The sequence below is a fragment of the Scyliorhinus canicula genome, chromosome 28 (genome assembly GCF_902713615.1).
Source record: "Scyliorhinus canicula chromosome 28, sScyCan1.1, whole genome shotgun sequence".
Lineage (NCBI taxonomy): Eukaryota > Metazoa > Chordata > Chondrichthyes > Carcharhiniformes > Scyliorhinidae > Scyliorhinus > Scyliorhinus canicula.
Window position 1 is genome coordinate 14,765,848 of NC_052173.1, and position 19,072 is coordinate 14,784,919.

A 19,072-nucleotide genomic window follows, 5' to 3' on the forward strand; every position below is an offset into this window, starting at 1 on the left:
GACCCTGGGCGCTGTGAAGCAACAGTGCTAACCGACTACTGCTACGGGGCTGCCTGTGTTTGTTTTCTGCTCCACCAGCCATTTCTCCGCTGTCAGTGGGATTTCCCCATTGATGCCACCCAATGCCACTGGAAACCCATGGGCAGGGGTGCGCTGCCAACGGGGAAAGAGAATCCTCATGGCAGGAGAATGCCAGCCCAAAAGAAATCTGGAAATACTCAACAGGTCACGGCAGCATCTCTAGAGAGAGAAACAGAGTTAAGTGTGGATTCTCCGATTTCCAGGCTATCGCCAGAGGATCGTGAGCGTTTATGTCAAAAAAATCGACGCCGGCACCAGCACTGACCCTTCGACCGGTGAGGGGCTAGCAGGCACTCCACACAAATAAACAGCCGGCAGAATTACCGGGTCAGTGGTCGCGCATAGCGCCTGGCGACGACCTGCAGCGGTCGTACCGATATAATATGGCACCGGCCCGTGCGCGGACTGAATGGCAGATAGTGCCCCCTGGACACCCGCTCGCCACCCCCAGTCCCCCCCAGCCCTCGCCGAAGCCCCCCCCGGCCAGCAATATGGTACCCGCCTAACTGTGGCGGCGCTGTGTCCGGAGACGCCACGCCGGGTTCCCGCACGGCTGCGACCCCACGTCAAACTGCACTGTCGGGAACGCGGCCTATTGTGGGCGGAGCATTGGATGAGGGCCCTTCAGGTTGACGTCTGAGGCTTGCCCCAACGACGTGCAGTGGGCGCCACAATGATGCCGTTTTGGAAGGGGTGGAGCATCCGAAAATCCGCCCCGGGTTCAATCGCAAAAGGGATTCTCCGCCTGATCAGCGATTACGATATCGGCGTCGGGCAACGGAGAATCCCGCCCAAGGTTTCAGATTGAGATGACCTTTCATCAGAAATTGGGAGGCACGACGTCCTGTACGCTTCAGCATCCCTGGAAGCCAAAAGAGGCCTCAACGTGACTTGATTTGTGACACCAACAATTGGCTGGCTCCAATTCCTTCACAACTTGCATTGTCGTAAATGGCGAAAAGAATCTTCCCCTTAAATGGTTTCAGCTGGTTTGAATCCCCGGGATTCTGGTCGGTAATTGGAATTGAAATGGAATGTGGAATGTTTGTCGGCAGCTCGGGTATACTGGGTTTGCCGGGTGATTGTTCCTGCGTTCTGATGCAAGTGTTTGGAGTGGGGTAACATGGCCGTCAGGTGGGCTTTCTTCGTGAACTCTCTGCGCTGGTCGCATCGATCTGAGGTTGCGAGGATCAACGGACTGAATGGGCGTACAGAGTTAACCAGCAGGAAGCCATAGGTTGTGGTCCCTCAGACTGCGTCATCCCATATGGGCTGGCCATCATGACGGAATGCTTCCTGACCTCTTACCAGACCCCCTTCCCCCTTTTTGTCTGCTCTCTCTGCCCCCTTTATCTCGTTGACCCTGATGTCTATTCTCCCCTCTATGTTGTAGACTGCTGTCATGCACCAGCCTGTGTATGAACTGATTCATCCCGAAGATCGCAGTGAATTTCAGCGTCAGTTGCATTGGGCACTCGACCCGCTGCCACTCTCAAACACGGGACACACAGGTAACATAATGACTCATAAGAAAGGCTCAATATTTGTTGCTGTTGATATGCGTGGAGGTTGGGAGATGGATGGCTGAAAGTATCTCAGGGCTGAGTTTTATGCTCCCTTGCCAGCTGGTTGGCAGTTAGGGTGGCAATGCTGATAAAATGCAGTCCAAGGCCTGCCTGCCACCTCCCGCCACCTTCCTGCCCACCCTGACTTGTCCCCCATTTCGGGGTGGGGGGGGGGGGGGGGGGGGAGTGGTGGAGGTGTTGGGTAGCTTGTCCACTCTTGAGGCCCATCGAGATCCTAAAGTGGCCTCAACCCACCCATAGAATCCCTACGGTGCAGAAGGAGACCATTCGGCCCATCAAGTCTGCAGCAACCCTCTGAAAGAGCACCCTACCTAGGTCCACTCCCCTGCCCTATTCCCGTAACCCAGTAAACCCACCTACCCTGCACATGTTTGGACACTAAGGGACAATTTAACACGGTCAATTCACCTAACCTGCACATCTTTGGACACTAAGGGACAATTTAACATGGTCAATTCACCTAACCTGCACATCTTTGAACATTAAGGGGCAATTTAACATGGTCAATTCACCTAACCTGTACATCTTTGGACACTAAGGGACAGTTTATCTTGGCCAATCCACCTAACCTGTACATCTTTGGACACTAAGGGACAATTTAACATGGCCAATCCACCTAACCACATCTTTGGACACTAAGGGGCAATTTAGCATGGCCAATCCACCTAATGCACATCTTTGGACACTAAGGGGCAATTTATCACGGCCAATCCACCTAACCTGCACATCTTTGGACACTAAGGGACAATTTAACATGGCCAATCCACCTAACCTGCACATCTTTGGACACTAAGGGACAATTTATCATGGCCAATCCACCTAACCTGTACATCTTTGGGCACTAAGGGACAATTTAGCATGGCCAATCCACCTAACCTGCACATCTTGGACACTGATGCAGTGCTACCCACTGTGCCACCATGCCACTATTTTACCCGTGACTGGGAGAAAGTGGGGAGGCCTCCTGTGCCCATCGGAGGCATCCCGCTCCCAAAAGCAGTCATACACCCCTTTTGCTCGCCCCCATACCATGTGAATTGGTACCCCACCCCATCCACAAATATTCACTCCCTCCACCATTGACACACAGTAGCAGCCGTGTGTACCGTCTACAAGATGCACTGCAGCAACTTACCAAGGTTCCTTAGGCAGCACCTTGCAAACCCACGACCGCTATCATCTAGAAGGACAAGGGCAGCAGTTACCTGGGAACCCCACCACCTGGAGGTTCCCCTCCAAGTCACTCACCATCCTGACTTGGAAATATATCGGCCGTTCCTTCACTGTCACTGGGTCAAAATCCTGGAACTCCCTCCCTAACAGCGCGGTGGGTGTATCTACACCACATGGCGACCACAGCAGTTCAAAATGGCAGCTCACCCACCCCCTTCTCAAGGGGCAATTAGGGATAGACAGCAAATACTGGCCGAGCGAGTGACGCCCACAATCCATGAATGAATATAAAAAAAACAAATTCCAGTTTGTTCCTCAGGTACATGTAGCACTTGAGAATCAAGAGGGATCAAACCCACGCAACTCCCCCATCTTTCGCAGCAAAGTGTTCCACGACTGGGGTCTTCCAAACAAAAATAACTGCCATGCTGAAAGATTCACCCTTTCTGCACAGGTATAGGCTCCAAATGATTGTAAAGTTCCTTCTTTAAGTGATGAGTGAAGATTTTGTTTTGTGTGTTCTTGCTATGCAGGTCACGGCAGAAATTGTGATGTCGTAACGAGGTATGATCCACAGCAACTCCCGCCGGAGAACTCCACTTTCTTGGAGAGGAATTTTGTGTGCAAAATGCGCTCTCTACTCAACAGCCCCTCTGGCTATGTGGTGAGAAATATCCCAACGTGCTCCATCTGAAAAAAAGCCCTTGAAACATTGGGATCTGCTCTGCTCCTTCTGCAAGCTCAGTGGGAAACTTGTGCTCTCCATGCATATGTCCGTTGGGAACATTTAGGCCAGTCCCTCTTTTGTTTCCCCTGAGGCATTTTCTGAGCCACGATTCTGACCACTTATTTTTGTGGTGGCCAAACTTAAAAGCCAGTCTTCTGAAGAAAAAAATGTTCTCGCAACGAGAATCCATCAGATGACTAAACTGCTGGTGCGTGTCTGTCCATGTGCATCTGCTTGGCCAACTGCGAACAACAGGTTCATTTTTTTGAGGGCTGTGTTGTCGTCGGAGATGGCACTTCTTTAGGCCCAGGCTTCAATTGTGACACTTTTCTTTTTAACCCATGACCTTCGAATTAGATCCCTTGGCACAAAAATCAACGCATGGTCTGCGCTTGAGTGACTGGCATTCAAGCAGTAGAATAGAAATGGGATCATCGCTTTCTTTCAAAAGTAATAGGTTGGGGTTTTCCGGCCTCTCTTGCAGGTGGGATTTTCTGGCCCTGTCCGCTGGTGGAAATTTCCAGCCCCGCCCACCAGTGAGCTTTTCCAGCTCCGTCTACCGATGGGAGTTTCCAGCCACGACTGAGGGATTTTCCAGCTCCGTCTGCCCGTGGGGTTTTCCGGCTCCGTCCGCCAGCAGGGTATTTACAGGCCTGTCCGCTGACGGGAATGTCTGGTCCTGCCCGCTGGGGGTATCTCCCGATCCCGCCAACCTGCGGATTTTCCAATCCCACCGAAGTCAATGGACTTTTGAAAGGCTTGCCGCACTTTGTGTGTCCCCCCCACCGTCCCCCCTCTCCACCTCCACCACCCCCCACGACTGGACGGTGCTGTAAAATTCCTGAATAGGGCCGAGGTAGGGTGGTCTTTCAAAGGGTCAATGCAGACTCCACGGGCCGAATGGCCTGTTTCTGTACTGTAGGGATTCTATGATTCACACTGATTGAAAGGGACAGTAGCATTGAAAGTGGTTGCGTTGTTTCCTTACCTTTTTCTAATTGATGTGTTCAGGCTCTCAACATCGAAGGCCGGCTGAAGTACCTCCATGGGCAGAACAAGCGGGCAGAAGATGGCACTCTCCTCCCTCCACAGTTGGCACTCTTTGCCATCGCAACTCCCCTGCAAGTGCCTTCAATCCTGGAGATCAGGACCAGAAGTGTTCTGTTCCAGACGAAACATAAGCTCGACTTTACACCTGTTGCCTGTGATACAAGGTCAGTACCACCGTGCATTTTAAGACTCACAGGCGTTTACAGCACAGTAGGGTGGCCCATTCGGCCCAGCGTAGATCTGACTACACTAATCCCATTTTCCAGCTCTTGACCCGCAGCCCTGGAGGTTACAGCAGCGCAAGTGAATATCTAAACACTTCTTAAATGTTGCAAGAGTTTCTGACTCACCCTTTCAGACAGTGAGTTTCAGACTCTGAGATGAATTTGAAGCTCAGAGCACGGGTTGGAAAGAAAATTTATTGACAGACTTACAATTGAAAGAAGGATGCCCTGGTCTCTCGCGAAGGAATCAAATGGACCTGAAAGTTGTCGGGCTCCGAGGAAAATGGGGATAAGTGTTGAAGAAATAGCTGGATTTGAAAACTCTATTCAATCGAACTTTAAATGAGCCACGCGTTGGATTTTGTTACAGACAATGTTTCCAACATCCACTTATATTCTCTGTCGATGCCAGGATCTGACTGGTGTTTGTGTAATTAATACAGAACGTTGACCCTTTGCTGTTTTTTTTCGTCTTGTCATTTCCAGGGCGAAGATTGTCCTGGGTTACTCTGAGGTGGAGCTGTGCATGCGTGGGTCAGGATACCAGTTCATTCACGCTGACGACATGCTGTACTGCGCAGACAATCATGTTCGATGTAAGTGCTGGATAGCAAATCATGGTTGAACATTGGACAGTACAATTCAAGCCAACCAATGTGTTTTTCCATTCCCCCGGCCCCATTTTATTTATGTGTACACGGTGGGCCATATTGTGCAAACTAGGACTTAACAAACAAGATAACATTTTGGGTATGTATCTTCCCATCCCCTCTTTGTCACCTTTTACTTCTCTCCCTCCCTTTCGTACATTCTCACTCTTTCGCGTGCGCTCTCTTGCACACACTCTCCTGTGCTCTTTTCCGCGTGTGCTGGCTCTCTTGCGTGCTCGTTCTTGCGCATGCGCTCGCTCACGCTGTCTCGTGTGCACTCTCTCACACATGTGCTCTCTCTTGCAGGCACTCTCTCTTTCTCTCTCATGCACACTCTTCGCTCTCTCCCGCACGCTCTCTCATTCGTGCGAGCGCTCTCGTGCATGCTCTCTCGCTCTCTCTCACGCGCGCTCTCTCTTTCACGTGCACTCTTCCTCGTGCACGCTTTCTCTCTCTCTCTCGCGAATTCTCTCCCATGCTCTCTCTCTCGCGCTCTTTTGCTCGCACTCTCTCTTGTGCGCTGTCTTGCGTTCTCTCTCTGTACACTCTCTGCATGCTCTCTCTCTCTCTGCACGCTCTCTTTGCACGCTCTCTGCACTCACTCTCTCTCACACACTCACTTACGCACTCTCTCTCAACGCTCTCTCTGCATGCTCTCTCTCTGCACGCTCCCCCTCTCTCTCTGCATGCTCTCTCTCTCTGCACGCTCTCTCTTTATTCTCTCTCTCTCTGCACTCACTCTCTCATGCATTCACTCACGCACTCTCTCAACGTTCTCTCTCTCTGCATGCCCTCTCTCTGTACACACTCTCTCTCTCTAAAACCTCTCTGCATGCTCTCTCTCTCTCCGCACGCTCCCTCTATCTCTGCACGCTCTCTCTCAACGCTGTCTCTCTTTGTACGCGTTCTCCCTCCATGCTCTCTCTCTGTGCACACTCCCTTTTGCATGCTCTCACGCACCCTTTATTTTGCTTGCTCTTTGTGTCCTTCACATGTTCCTTATCTCACGTGCTCTTTCACACATGCTCTCTCCTCTGTGCACTCTCTTTCCCTTTCTCTCTCACGCACTCTCTGTGCACTCTCTTGCCCTTTCTCACGCACTCTCTGCGCACTCTCTTTCCCTTTCTCTCTCACGCACTCTCTTCCTCTCTTTTGAATGCTTTCCCTTTTCATTTGCTCTCTCTCACTCTTTCACTCCCTCTCTTTCACACTCCATCTCGCAGGCGCTCTCTCTCTGTTGCTCACTCTTTTGCACTCTCTCTTTCGGACTCCCTTTCCCTTGTTTTCCCTCTCTTTCCCCATGGTTTCCCTCATTTCCACAATTCCTATGCACATTGCCATGTCTGCCCTGGGCTGTTTTTAATTATTCGTTTCTGTCCTTTTCCCAGTAATGAAAACGGGCGAGAGTGGACTGACTTTCTTTCGACTCCTGACAAAACAGAACGTCTGGATCTGGGTCCAAGCAAACGCTCGCCTTGTTTACAAGAATGGCCAGCCAGACTGCATCATAGCAAAGCAGAGACTCCTAACGTACGTAGACCCCAAATCTCTCCGTGAGGTGTTTGGTGTGATTGGTGCTCGTCTGTACTTCCCGTTGAGATTTTGTGCTGATTTGAAAACTATACAAATATTCGAAATGATGCAAAATCAATGCCTTTTGCAACTCTTTAAAACATACCTTATGGTGTTTATTTTGTTAATGCACCAAGATACAAAAGATATTCAACATTACGACTGTAATACTGGGGCGATGGGTTGAATGTCAATATTTCTGTTATGTTGATGCAGCAAGTTTAGCACTGCTGTATTTCCAGCATGTCCGATCGAACTGCATTTCCTCCTATCCACTCAGTCTATTGGAGCCTCACCTACTCTCTCTCTCTTTCTCCCACCTGCAGTCTGGTTTGTCTCGCTCGCTCTCAAAGTTCCTGCTTCTCTCTCGCTTGCAGTCCAGTTTGGGTGGGGCGGTGGCACCATGGTTAGCACTGCTGCCTCGCCACACATCCCAGCCACACACACACATTACACTCCCCACACACACTCATCCCAGCTACACACACACATTACACTCCCCACACACACTCATCCCAGCCCCACACACACATTACACTCCCCACACACACTCATCCCAGCCGCGCACACACATTACACTCCCCACACACACTCATCCCAGCCACACACACACATTACACTCCCCACACACACTCATCCCAGCCGCACACACATTACACTCCCCACACACACTCATCCCAGCCCCACACACACATTACACTCCCCACACACACTCATCCCAGCCGCACTCACACATTACACTCCCCACACACACTCATCCCAGCCGCACACAGACATTACACTCCCCACACACACTCATCCCAGCCGCACACACACATTACACTCCCCACACACACTCATCCCAGCCACACACTCACATTACACTCCCCACACACACTCATCCCAGCCGCACACACACATTACACTCCCCACACACACTCATCCCAGCCGCACACACACATTACACTCCCCACACACACTCATCCTAGCCACACACACACATTACACTCCCCACACACACTCATCCCAGCCGCACACACACATTACACTCCCCACACACACTCATCCCAGCCGCACACACACATTACACTCCCCACACACACTCATCCTAGCCACACACACACATTACACTCCCCACACACACTCATCCTAGCCACACACACACATTACACTCCCCACACACACTCATCCCAGCCGCACACACACATTACACTCCCCACACACACTCATCCCAGCCACACACACACATTACACTCCCCACACACACTCATCCCAGCCCCACACACACATTACACTCCCCACACACACTCATCCCAGCCGCACACACACATTACCCTCCCCACACACACTCATCCCAGCCCCACACACACATTACACTCCCCACACACACTCATCCCAGCCACACACACACATTACACTCCCCACACACACTCATCCTAGCCACACACACACATTACACTCCCTACACACACATCCCAGCCGCACATACACATTACACTCCCCACACACACACATCCAGCCGCCCTGGGGGCGGCCTGAGGGGAAACCAATACGATACCTGGCCCTAAGTTGACAGTGGGCAGTCAGCGGTGTGCCCAGCTGCATGGCTGCCTTGCCGGCTGCGGCAATGGTGCTCCGTGCCCGTCCATCCCGACCCCACAGCCCACCTCCTGGCCACCCCCCGCTATTCCCCCGATCCTGGCAGAAGCCCCCAGGCCAGCGGCACAACTGTCAGCAAACTATGGCGATGTTGGACACTTTCCCTACCCCCCCCCCCCCCCCCCCCCCCCCCCCCCCCCTCCCTCAGCAGCCACGGTGCCTGTTTCACCATTGTTAAATGCACAAGTGAACTGTGGCGTTGGGAATTCAGCCCATTGGAGGCGGAGCATCCCGGAGGCCCTGGAGAATACTGGGTTAGGCCCGCTAATGATATGCAAACGATGTTTATAGTACGTGCGTTGTGGAACGCATTGACGCTGCTGTTGCGGTATCAGAGATTTGCGATTTGGCGTGAAGCCATGATTTCAGCGCCAAAACCCATTCTCTGCCCAACTGCGTATTCCGATTCCAGCGTTGGCCGATAGAGAATCCCGCCCCCTGATTCTCTCTCACTTGCCGTCTGGTTTGTCTCTCTCACTCTCAGCGTTCCTGCTTCTTTGCTCCCCTCACCCTTCCTCTGCCCTTGTACACTTACTCCTTTAGGTGTGTCCCTGTGCTATTTCACACCTTTGAGCTCTCACTTTGTCTCTTGGACCAGCTCCCTCCGTGGTAGCTCTTGAACACACCACTCTCTTTCCTCGTCTGTTCTTAACTGTCTCAATTGAAAAGCTTGTTTAAGGACGGGAGAATTCTCTTATCTGTCCACAGGGATAAAGAAGGCATCGATCACTTCCAGAAGCGCACAATGCCGTTCCCGCTTCCTTTCTCCACAGGGGAGGCTGTCCTGTATGACCACAGCCCCCGTGTACTTGGGCTCGCCAATCCCTTTCCGCCCGAGAATGGGACGGGCCGAGAGCAGGATGGCTACGTGGATCCCAACTCAGTCCTCGGAGCCATGATGAGCCAAGACAAGGCGGTGTACATCAGATGCCCGGCTGTGCAGCCCAAGTACTCTCTCAGCCGGTTTGGCGAAGCAGTTGGTAGTGGGCTGGGAATGAGTCCCCCTTGCCCTCAAATTGGGGTGAAGAATATCAAAGAGGAGGAAAGCAGCTGTAAGCAGGATGACGACCTGTTGTCCATCTTGGATGGCATGCTTCAAAGTGACAACGACGAGGGGTTGAGCAGCCTCCCTAACGTCCTGGAGAGCCTGGGCCCAGAGGACCTGGAGCTCATGCAGTGGGTGGAGAGCACATTATGTGTGGGGGCGGATTCCGAGTGCTCCCTCAGTGACATGCTGACAAGCGATCGGGTGTTGTCTTACGTTCATGAATCGCTCGAGAAGCAAGAGCTGGGCTGGCACAGTCCTTGCCCATCAACTAGTTTGCAGCCAGCGTTAGGCGCAGGGGACCCGTCAGCTCAGTCACAGCGACGAGGCCTCCGGCCTACCCGGAAGCCACCTGCACCCGGGCAGCTGAACGCCGCGCCGTTGATTCCTGAACAGCCATCAAGAGCAAATCAATCGACCCACGGAGGAGTGGCCCCTTCTCGCCTCGGACACCGAATGCAGCAGCAGGACCTGTTCCAACAGCAATGCATGCGCCAACAGCAACAGGACTTACCTCAGCAGCAAAGAATGCAGTGGGCCCATTCTCTGCAGCAGCCAATACAGACCTCCAGTCCCATGCAGCACCAGTGTGTGCCGCAGCAAGTCCTCTGTAAGCAGCAGGCTGCAAGACGGGGCTCTCAACCGCAGCAACACTTCCAGCAACCGGGCGGGAGTCAGCCCAGGCAGCAGGCATACCATCATACATGGCAGCCCAACAATTCCACTCTATCCTCGGTCAGCGGACTAAACCCAGGCACCGCCGTGGGCCACAGTCTCAGCAACGGATACCTGAGAGCTCCACAGAACTGCAGAGTTGAATCGCAACAAGGCGTGGCCCACTTTCATCCCCCGCCCAACTCTCCCAATGGCCCTGCCTGTGGAGCACCCTCTCAGCACGGCAGACTTGACTTTAACCACTCGAGCATTGCACTAACTCGTCACGGAGAAGGGAATCAGACCGGCTGGCTCTCTGGAGCAAGCCAACCGGGCGCGGCGGCATTCCCAATTTTCAGCTCCCCGCCACCTCACGTGGGAGGAAAAGGTACCAATCGCTCCGTGTTTCACCCCACCTCCACAGTCCCGTTGTCCCATCTGAACGAGTATTCACACTTGCATCCTGAAGAGCAAAATGGCTGGCACCACGTGGACCTGTACAAGGTAAGCCCCGGTTTCATTTTGATTTTAAAAAAGAACGCAGTGAATGCCAAGCACCAAGTGGGCTGGCGGAATGATAAAAGGCGGCACTTTCAGCTTTGGTGCAGGTTTCAGTTTGCCCCCATGCCGGGGGAAGAGGGGGGGGGGGGGGGGGCGCGTGAGGACGATCTGAGGAGAGTTTCTTCTGTGGGAACTGAATATCCTTTATTCAAAATTTGGAGCCTCTTGAAAACAGAGCTCTGAAAATTCAGAGGGTTTACGCTTCCACATTTAAAATTGCCCCGTTCCTAAAATGAGGCAGTTCTGCCAGCACAGGGCCAAACATGACATCTTCCAACCAAAATGGCCGACGCCCTCCTTCCTCACCCGGCATTGTTTGGCTAGCGGCCATTGTGATTGTCTTCTCCTTGGAAGTTATTTCGTTCATAAACAGCAAGGTACCAACCACGCAACAGGAATAGGTGAGCACAGACGTACCTCATTTCCTTTATTAACCAGAGAACTCCTACACTGCACAAGGAGGCCATTCAGCCCATTGAGTCTGCACTGACCCACTGAAAGAGCACCCTACCTCGGGTCCAGAAAATCGGGGAGGTGGCTCAGCTGAGTAGGTCGCAGCGTCGTCAGCAAACCAATTTAATCCTCGTCGCCAGTTTAATAAAGACACGGGGAGTCCACACCGAGTAAAATAAGAAACAAAGTATTATTTACACAAATGATACACTACTCAGTAGATCCCTACCGGCTTCCTATTCTGGTCAGCGCCTGCTGGCTGCCCCTTTAGACGGTGACTAATTGGGATACCCTGGCCCTAGTGGTGGAGCTTGTACTCCGCAAGGAACTTGGGGAAGATAGGCATTCCCACCTGGGATATTACACTAGGCCCACTCCCTCACCCTATCCCCATAACCCCACCTAACCTGCATATCTCTAGACACAAAGGGACAATTTAACATGGCCAATCCACCTAACCTGCACATCTTTGGACACTAAGGGACAATTTAGCATGGCCAATCCACCTAACCTGCACATCTTTGGACACTAAGGGACAATTTAGCATGGCCAATCCACCTAACCTGCACATCTTTGGACACTAAGGGACAATTTATCATGGCCAATCCACCTAACCTGCACATCTTTGGACACTAAGGGACAATTTAACATGGCCAATCCACCTAACCTGCACATCTTTGGACACTAAGGGACAATTTAGCATGGCCAATCCACCTAACCTGCACATCTTTGGACACTAAGGGACAATTTATCATGGCCAATCCACCTAACCTGCACATCTTTGGGCACTAAGGGACAATTAAGCATGGCCAATCCACCTAACCTGTACATCTTTGGACACTAAGGGACAATTTATCATGGCCAATCCACCTAACCCGCACATCTTTGAACACTAAGGGACAATTTAGCATGGCCAATCCACCTAACCCGCACATCTTTGGACACTAAGGGACAATTTAGCTTGGCCAATCCACCTAACCCGCACATCTTTGGACACAAAGGGACAATTTAGCATGGCCAATCCACCTAACCCGCGCATCTTTGGACACAAAGGGACAATTTAGCATGGCCTATCCACCTAACCCAAGCGGACACAGGGCGAAAGTGCAAACTCCACACAGGCAGTCACCCAAGGCCGGAATCGAACCCAGGTCCCTGGCGCTGTGAGGCAGCAGTGCTAACCACCATGTCCCCCTTTTTTTGGGAAGCTGGTTATGTGTTATCGCACATTCAGAAGTGACACATCAAGAATCAAAGTCAGTCACAAGACCCTTCGCAGTACAAATTTCGTCTTTCTAATCTGCCAGTTGAATCGACTGCACAATTTACCACTGCTACACACACTCCGATCAGTTTGGAGCCGTTGCTTTGCATTCGTTAGGCTGGCGACTATTTCCTCCGGGGGTGGGATCCTTCATTTTCCTGTAACCGTTGACTACGGCGAGCATCCCGAGACAGGCAGGGAGCTGTCTGTGGAATAGCCTGCCAGGACCCGGAGTTCAGTTAAAGGTAGCTTAACTCTCAATTTCAGCTGTTGTACCAGGTTGGCGAGGCCAGTCATCCCAATGGGCTTTCTGAGCTCCGACTGACAATTACTGTCACATCCGTGGGCAGGTTTACGCTGTGGCCTACTTAAGACGGGTCAAACACGTTACATCGCACCCTCACAGTCTGGAGTGGATTTCAGTTCCCGATGAGGCAGGATCGAACTTACACATTACCCAAGAATTTCCATTTTGATTCTCCAGTATTCAAATGAGGATGAACTGGGCTCATTCAGTTCTGAGATTATGTTCAGAAGGAATAGATCTCGCACAATATATTGGGGGGGGGGGGGGGGGGAATTTTCCCCCTTCCCTGCTTCTTGCCCTCACAGGAAGTTAAATTGGAGTGGGTGTCGAGCCCACTCCCCTTACACATTGTCATTTCCAATAGACCTAGCTGACTGTAAAATTACCCTGGGGTCTGAGCAGGGGAAGCAGTGGTGACTGTTAAAAAGTGGATCCAGGGCTAGTAGAGGCCTGGAAAGCTTTGGTTTAAAATAAAAAGACTCCCCTTTCCTTGTGGGACCAGAATGATTGAGGTTAACCTCTCTGGCTGAAGTAGATCAGCCATGATCGTACTGGATGGCAGAGTAGGCCCATTTGTACTCCTATTTATATTCTTGTTGGCTTTAGATTGCCAAATGTTGGTAGCAATCACACTTTAAGCTTGGAAAGATCAGGACTCTATCTTTAGCTTGCAATGTTGTCTTGTGCTTAAGAAGTAACTGGTCTGAACTTGTTCTGTTACACGTTCCATCAGTCTTTGGTACAGCAAATGTGCCCCCCCGCCCGCTGAACACTAACACATAACAATCAGTTCCCAGCTGCTTAGTTCCTATCTCTTCACAGATACAGGTGATCCAACAATATACTGCAAGCTACCCAGGGGTAAAAAGATCATCGTGACTTTAAAAAAAATAAGTAAATTATTTTGTTCATTGAGCACTTCATGATTCTTACTTTGAATAGATATCGGAGGTGGGGAACAAAGGCTTTTTGAGTGGAGTTTCATGGTAACAAAAAGTTCAGGAATATGCCCAGGCACACCAATCATTCAAAGCTAGTGCACAGGGACAAAAGACAAGTGATTGTTGGCCTTTATCTCGAGAAGGCTGCAGTATAAAAGGTTGGGATGCGATTCCTCCGCGGTACAGCCCACCTGGAGAGCTGTACTCAGATATGCATTTTGGGGAATGCCATTCCGGAAAGATATATTGGCCGTAGGCAGCACAGATTTGCCAGAATGAAACCAGGGCTTAAAGGCTTAAATGACGAAGGCTGATTGCATCAACTTGGTTTGTATTCTCTCGCGTTTTGTAGGTTCAGGGATGAGTTAATCAAGGCCTTTGCAATGATTAAGGGATTTGACAGGGATTAACGATGGTGAAGCTAATTCACTGGAGGAATTCAGAACCTGAGGGTGCGATCTTGAAATTGGAGGGCGGGCATCAGGAGTGAACTTGGGTCACAATGTTTTGGACAAACAGTGGTGCAAATGTGGTGTTCTCTCCCTCAAAAAGCTGCGGGAGATCATAATGGAGTTACGAGGAAGCTGGATAGGTACATGAGGGGTAAAGTAACGGAAGAGTTCTGTTGATAGAGTGAGAAGAGGCCTCGGAATTTGGCATGGAAGTCAGCTAGGCCGAGAAGCCTGTTCACGTGCTGTAAAATTCCAAGCTTACTTTAAATGGATTATGGCTTCATTTGAGACAAACATTTGGAGTCAAATACAGCGTGGCTCTGTTTTTATTTCAGGTTTCCAGCATCTGCTGGATTTTGCTTTTATTGAACCCAAAGTCCTGTCTGCTTATTCTGCTGAAGACATAATGGGTGTTCGTCTCTTTGCTGGTTGTTAGGTTTTACTGGCCAGGGATTCTGTCAGTCATCTGTGCAAGATGACTGCCATATTGGTCCACAGAACTGAACCTCATGGTATTCAGTTACATGTGAAGAGATTTGAGGCATTTCTGAGAGATATGGGGCTGAATTCTCCGCTGTCGGGATTCTCTGGTGCGCCGACAGTCCGGGGAATTCCCGACGGCGTGGGGCTGCCCACAACGGGGAACCCCATTGGCTGGTTGGCGAGACGGAGAATCCCGGGTGCACGCGGACGGAGAATCCCGCCCATGGTGAAGTACTTCTTAAATCATCGTAATTCAGCCAAGGTACTGAGACGCACTCTGTGTCTCACCTCATAGGCACAAGGGTCCATAAGCCCCAGCCTCAATATCTCAAATGGCCTATGGGTACTTGTCTTACAAATGTGTTTCAATCATTTCTTTGAGAAAATATTTGATTGAAGCATTTGTAATTTTCACAGTTCAACACATTAACATTTCTTTTCATTTCTTAAACAGCCGCACGGGCTGACACGCAAAACACCTAAACGAAAAAAAACATTAAACAACGTCCAATACTACCCCCGCCCTATTCCCGAATTACCCGTATCCTAAGTTCCCTGTCCTTATCTAACATTGACGTGCCTCCTGTTTTCCTCCCCCCCCCCCCACTTTTCCCCTCTCCCCCCCCCCCCACCGCCCCCTCCTCCTCCTTGGCCCCAAATATTGCCAATTCTGGACTTGGAGAAAACCCTACCTTCCAGGACTTCTGACATAACGTCCGCAAATCCCTGCTAGAATTTCGGACACGCCCAGAACATATGAACATGGTTAGCCGGGCTACCCCCACACCGCCCACGTCTGTCCTCCACCTCCTCAAAGAGCCTGCTCATCCAGGCTGCCGTCATGTGGGCCCTGTGGACCTCCTTGAACTGGATCAAGCTAAGTCTGGCAGTTTCAATCGTAGATTCATAGAATAGAATCATAGAATCCCTACAGTGCAGAAGGAGGCTATTTGGCCCATCGAGTCTGCACCAACCCTGTGAAAAAGCACCCTATCCCTGTAACCCAGTAACCCCACCTAACCTTTCTGGACACTGAGGGACAATTTAGCATGGCCAATCCACCTAATTTGCACATCTTTGGACTGTGGGAGGAAACCGGAGCACCCGGAGGAAACCCACGCAGACATGGGGAGAACATGCAAACTCCACACAGTCACACAAGGTCGGGATTGAACCCGGGTCCCTGGCAGCAGTGCTAACCACTGTGCTACCGTGTCGCCCAAATTACAATTAGTGTTCACTGAGGCAGTAACTGAGTAACCTTGCTCAGTGAAGTGGGGATGGGGAGAAGGCTGGGGGCCAGAGAAGGACAGTAGTTCTAATGATGTCTGACCAATTTTTGTTTCCCTTGCTCGCAGATGAAAGAAGACCCCAACGGCATTCTCGGCTTTCACCCCGCTATGAACGGTACCCCCATCTTTGGAAATGGCTCTGGCCAGTGAGGGATCATCAGCCCTTCTTGTGGACAGATCTGGTGCTGCCTTTGCTCCAGGCTGAAACGGCCAACCCCATTGTCTCCTTGGCACCTTGCGAAGACTCCTGGAAATTCCGAACCTTATCAGTGAGGCGGCTTTCAGCTTTTTACTTCAGAAGATTCTCCGACATGGAGGTTTAAGCCAAAGTGTATGCTGTGAAAAATCCTCAACTTCTTTGGCAGCCGACAGCGAGAGGAGGTAGCTGGGCTTGGGAGGTAACCATAGCAACACAACATGACTGAAGGCAGATTGACCATTTCACCCTTCACTGAAGATTGTCATCCGTGGATGGCATTCCGGAGAACAACTTTTCCTGACGTAAGAAACCTTGACTACTCCTGGTTAGATTATCTGCCAGCTTTATGTGCAGAAAGGTAAGTTCCATCTTCTGACTGGAAGACCCTGCCAACAAAGCACAAGCTGTAGTTTGTTTAGAGGGCAGAAGAAAACTCAGGGCTTTCTGGACCAATATTTCGAAGCAGCCGAATGATGGAGGTGGTTTTCAGAGGTTCTTCAACGCTGTCCAGTCACTGGGGTTTGCAGCTGTCAAAACTTGAAAGCATTATGCATTGGGAATCTGAACCGTGACGGGTCCTTGTGTCCATGAGGACGGCGCAGTGCGATGAAAGGCCAGCAGGAGGGGCTCTCACCAGAGACACAAAAACGCACCACAGTGGAACGCAAAGCTCCGATTACGATGAGAAAACTAATACCAGGTTGTTCATTGACTCTTTTATGCGTTTGTGAGAGATTGTTCTGCTGGTTTTGAAAGAATTTTCAAAGTTGCCCGTTAACAGATGGAAGCCCTACTTGAGTGAAAGCTGAGCGCCTTGGCGGGGTGGGGGGTGCTTGCTACAGATGCACAACTTCTTCAGCACAACGGGAAACGCGCCCAAAGCCACGTGTGAGGGAGCGGGCCAACTTTCATCCCAGTGTGCACTGCACCGACACGAGCAACGATTGACAGGAAAACAGCCACTCAAATAAAAGCAAAATCCGCCAGATGCTGGAAATCTGGAATAAAGACAGGAAAATGCTGGATGAACTCCGCAGGTCTGGCAGCGTCTGAGGAGAGAGAAACAAGGCTGACGTTTCGGATCAAAGTGATCCCTCGACAGAGTAATTTGTAATGGATTCCGTGCGTAGGAGTTCTGGAGAAGGGTAATTTCGATCGGAAACATTAACTCTGTTACTCTCGCCACAAATGCTGCTGAGTTTATCCAGCATTTTCCTGTTTTTATTTCGGAAAAGACCGACTGTTGCCCCACACAACTGCAGTGCCCTGTGCTTCCCAGTACTCCCTGCTCCATCTGGGACCACATGGATTCTTGGGAGGGGGTCAATGAGAGCCAGATTGAAATCCAGGCCATTTGGGGAGGTAGGCAGTCCGAATACCAGTGATAAATCTGTTGGTAATGACTGGTTTGCAGTCTATTGCTGAGCTGGATACGAGCAACTACAGAGGCTATAGATAGACACTGCTTAACTGAGGCACAGGGTGTGAAAACATTATTGACCGTAAAAATATTGCTTTGAGAATCCTTTTGAAAGTTGTGGGGAACTTTATTTTTACAGCAGACATTCCATAATTTTGGCATTTTTCAGAATGTCTCCAGTTAGGTGTGAGCTATGAAGCAGTCAGTGTAAACAAGACTCTGCCATCATTTCATTCAAAACCTGGTCCCTTGAAAATGAGTTTGAAACATTTCTATTTGGACACTGAAGGTAGCTACAGAGAGACTCTTCATTTGCGATCCTGTCTTATAGTTGAGCTGCTATCACCTTGCTGTACTCCGACACAAGGAATAAACCTTTTCAATTGGTTTCAAAGTGGACCCATTGCCTAGTCTTGTACCAAGACTTGGATTTTATACTCCTGAATTTGTGGAATATCTGGATATTTCAGACTCCGTGCGAATTAGGTAAATAAAGAGGTTATGACCGTACATTCTTGACTAATTAATATTTGATAAGCTATTTCACTGAACTGGATAATGCTGCTCCCACGGAAACTGACATGCATTCTTCTTAACTTACCATTTCCCCAGGGTCCTTTCGAAAAGTTCCTCCCGCCCTGTTTCCCTTACCTCACACACACAAGTGTCGACATGGGAGGGTGAGAAGCATAGAGTCTTCCAGTGAGGCTGCTCTGAACGTGTTGAGTTCTATCACTTTAAGCAACTCATCGATGGCGGCACCAGTTATTTCATGCGCTTGAAATGAACAAACCTGATATTTGAAAGCGACGCCGATGAAATGGTTCAACGTCTTGTGTTAAAGGGTGCCTCCCTCCCGAACTGCCTGGCTCATTCTGTGCCTCGTTCGCTGATCTCGCCCAGGCTGGCAGTTCATAGAATCCCTACAGTGCAGAAGGAGGCCATTCAGCCCAACGAGTCCGCACTAACCCTTCGGAAGACCACCCTACCCAAACATAATCCCTCACCCTATTCCTGCAACCCTACCTGAAGGGACAATTTAGCATGGCCAATCCACCTAACCTACACATCCTCATTTGGGAGGGGGGGGGGGGGGGGGGGGCTGCGGGATTGCACTTGCCCCTGTCTCTTGGCTAAAAAATTAGGATGTTAATTGGGTTATCCACTGTCCCCACCACCACCACTCACTATTGGAAAGTGTGCATCTGTCGGGGGTGGAGGTGATTAGTCTCGGCTGTGATGCCACCAAGGCCGAATACCGCCACGGAGACTTATCATGACTCGGGTGTGAAGAATGGCC

At 50.6% G+C, this 19,072-nt stretch overlaps 1 protein-coding gene across 1 annotated transcript in view; it reads left to right on the top strand.

The window, feature by feature from the left end:
* The window catches only part of LOC119958102 (aryl hydrocarbon receptor-like), a 94,214-nt gene extending 75,932 nt beyond the window's left edge, over window positions 1-18,282 (top strand). The window contains exons 4-10 of the mRNA XM_038786330.1: window positions 1,475-1,592; window positions 3,374-3,504; window positions 4,579-4,781; window positions 5,328-5,437; window positions 6,880-7,021; window positions 9,410-10,904; window positions 16,220-18,282. Coding sequence (XP_038642258.1) covers window positions 1,475-1,592; window positions 3,374-3,504; window positions 4,579-4,781; window positions 5,328-5,437; window positions 6,880-7,021; window positions 9,410-10,904; window positions 16,220-16,303 — 2,283 coding nt within the window. The 3' untranslated portion in view covers window positions 16,304-18,282. The remainder of the gene's footprint in view (window positions 1-1,474; window positions 1,593-3,373; window positions 3,505-4,578; window positions 4,782-5,327; window positions 5,438-6,879; window positions 7,022-9,409; window positions 10,905-16,219) is intronic.
* Window positions 18,283-19,072: the final 790 nt, after the last annotated feature.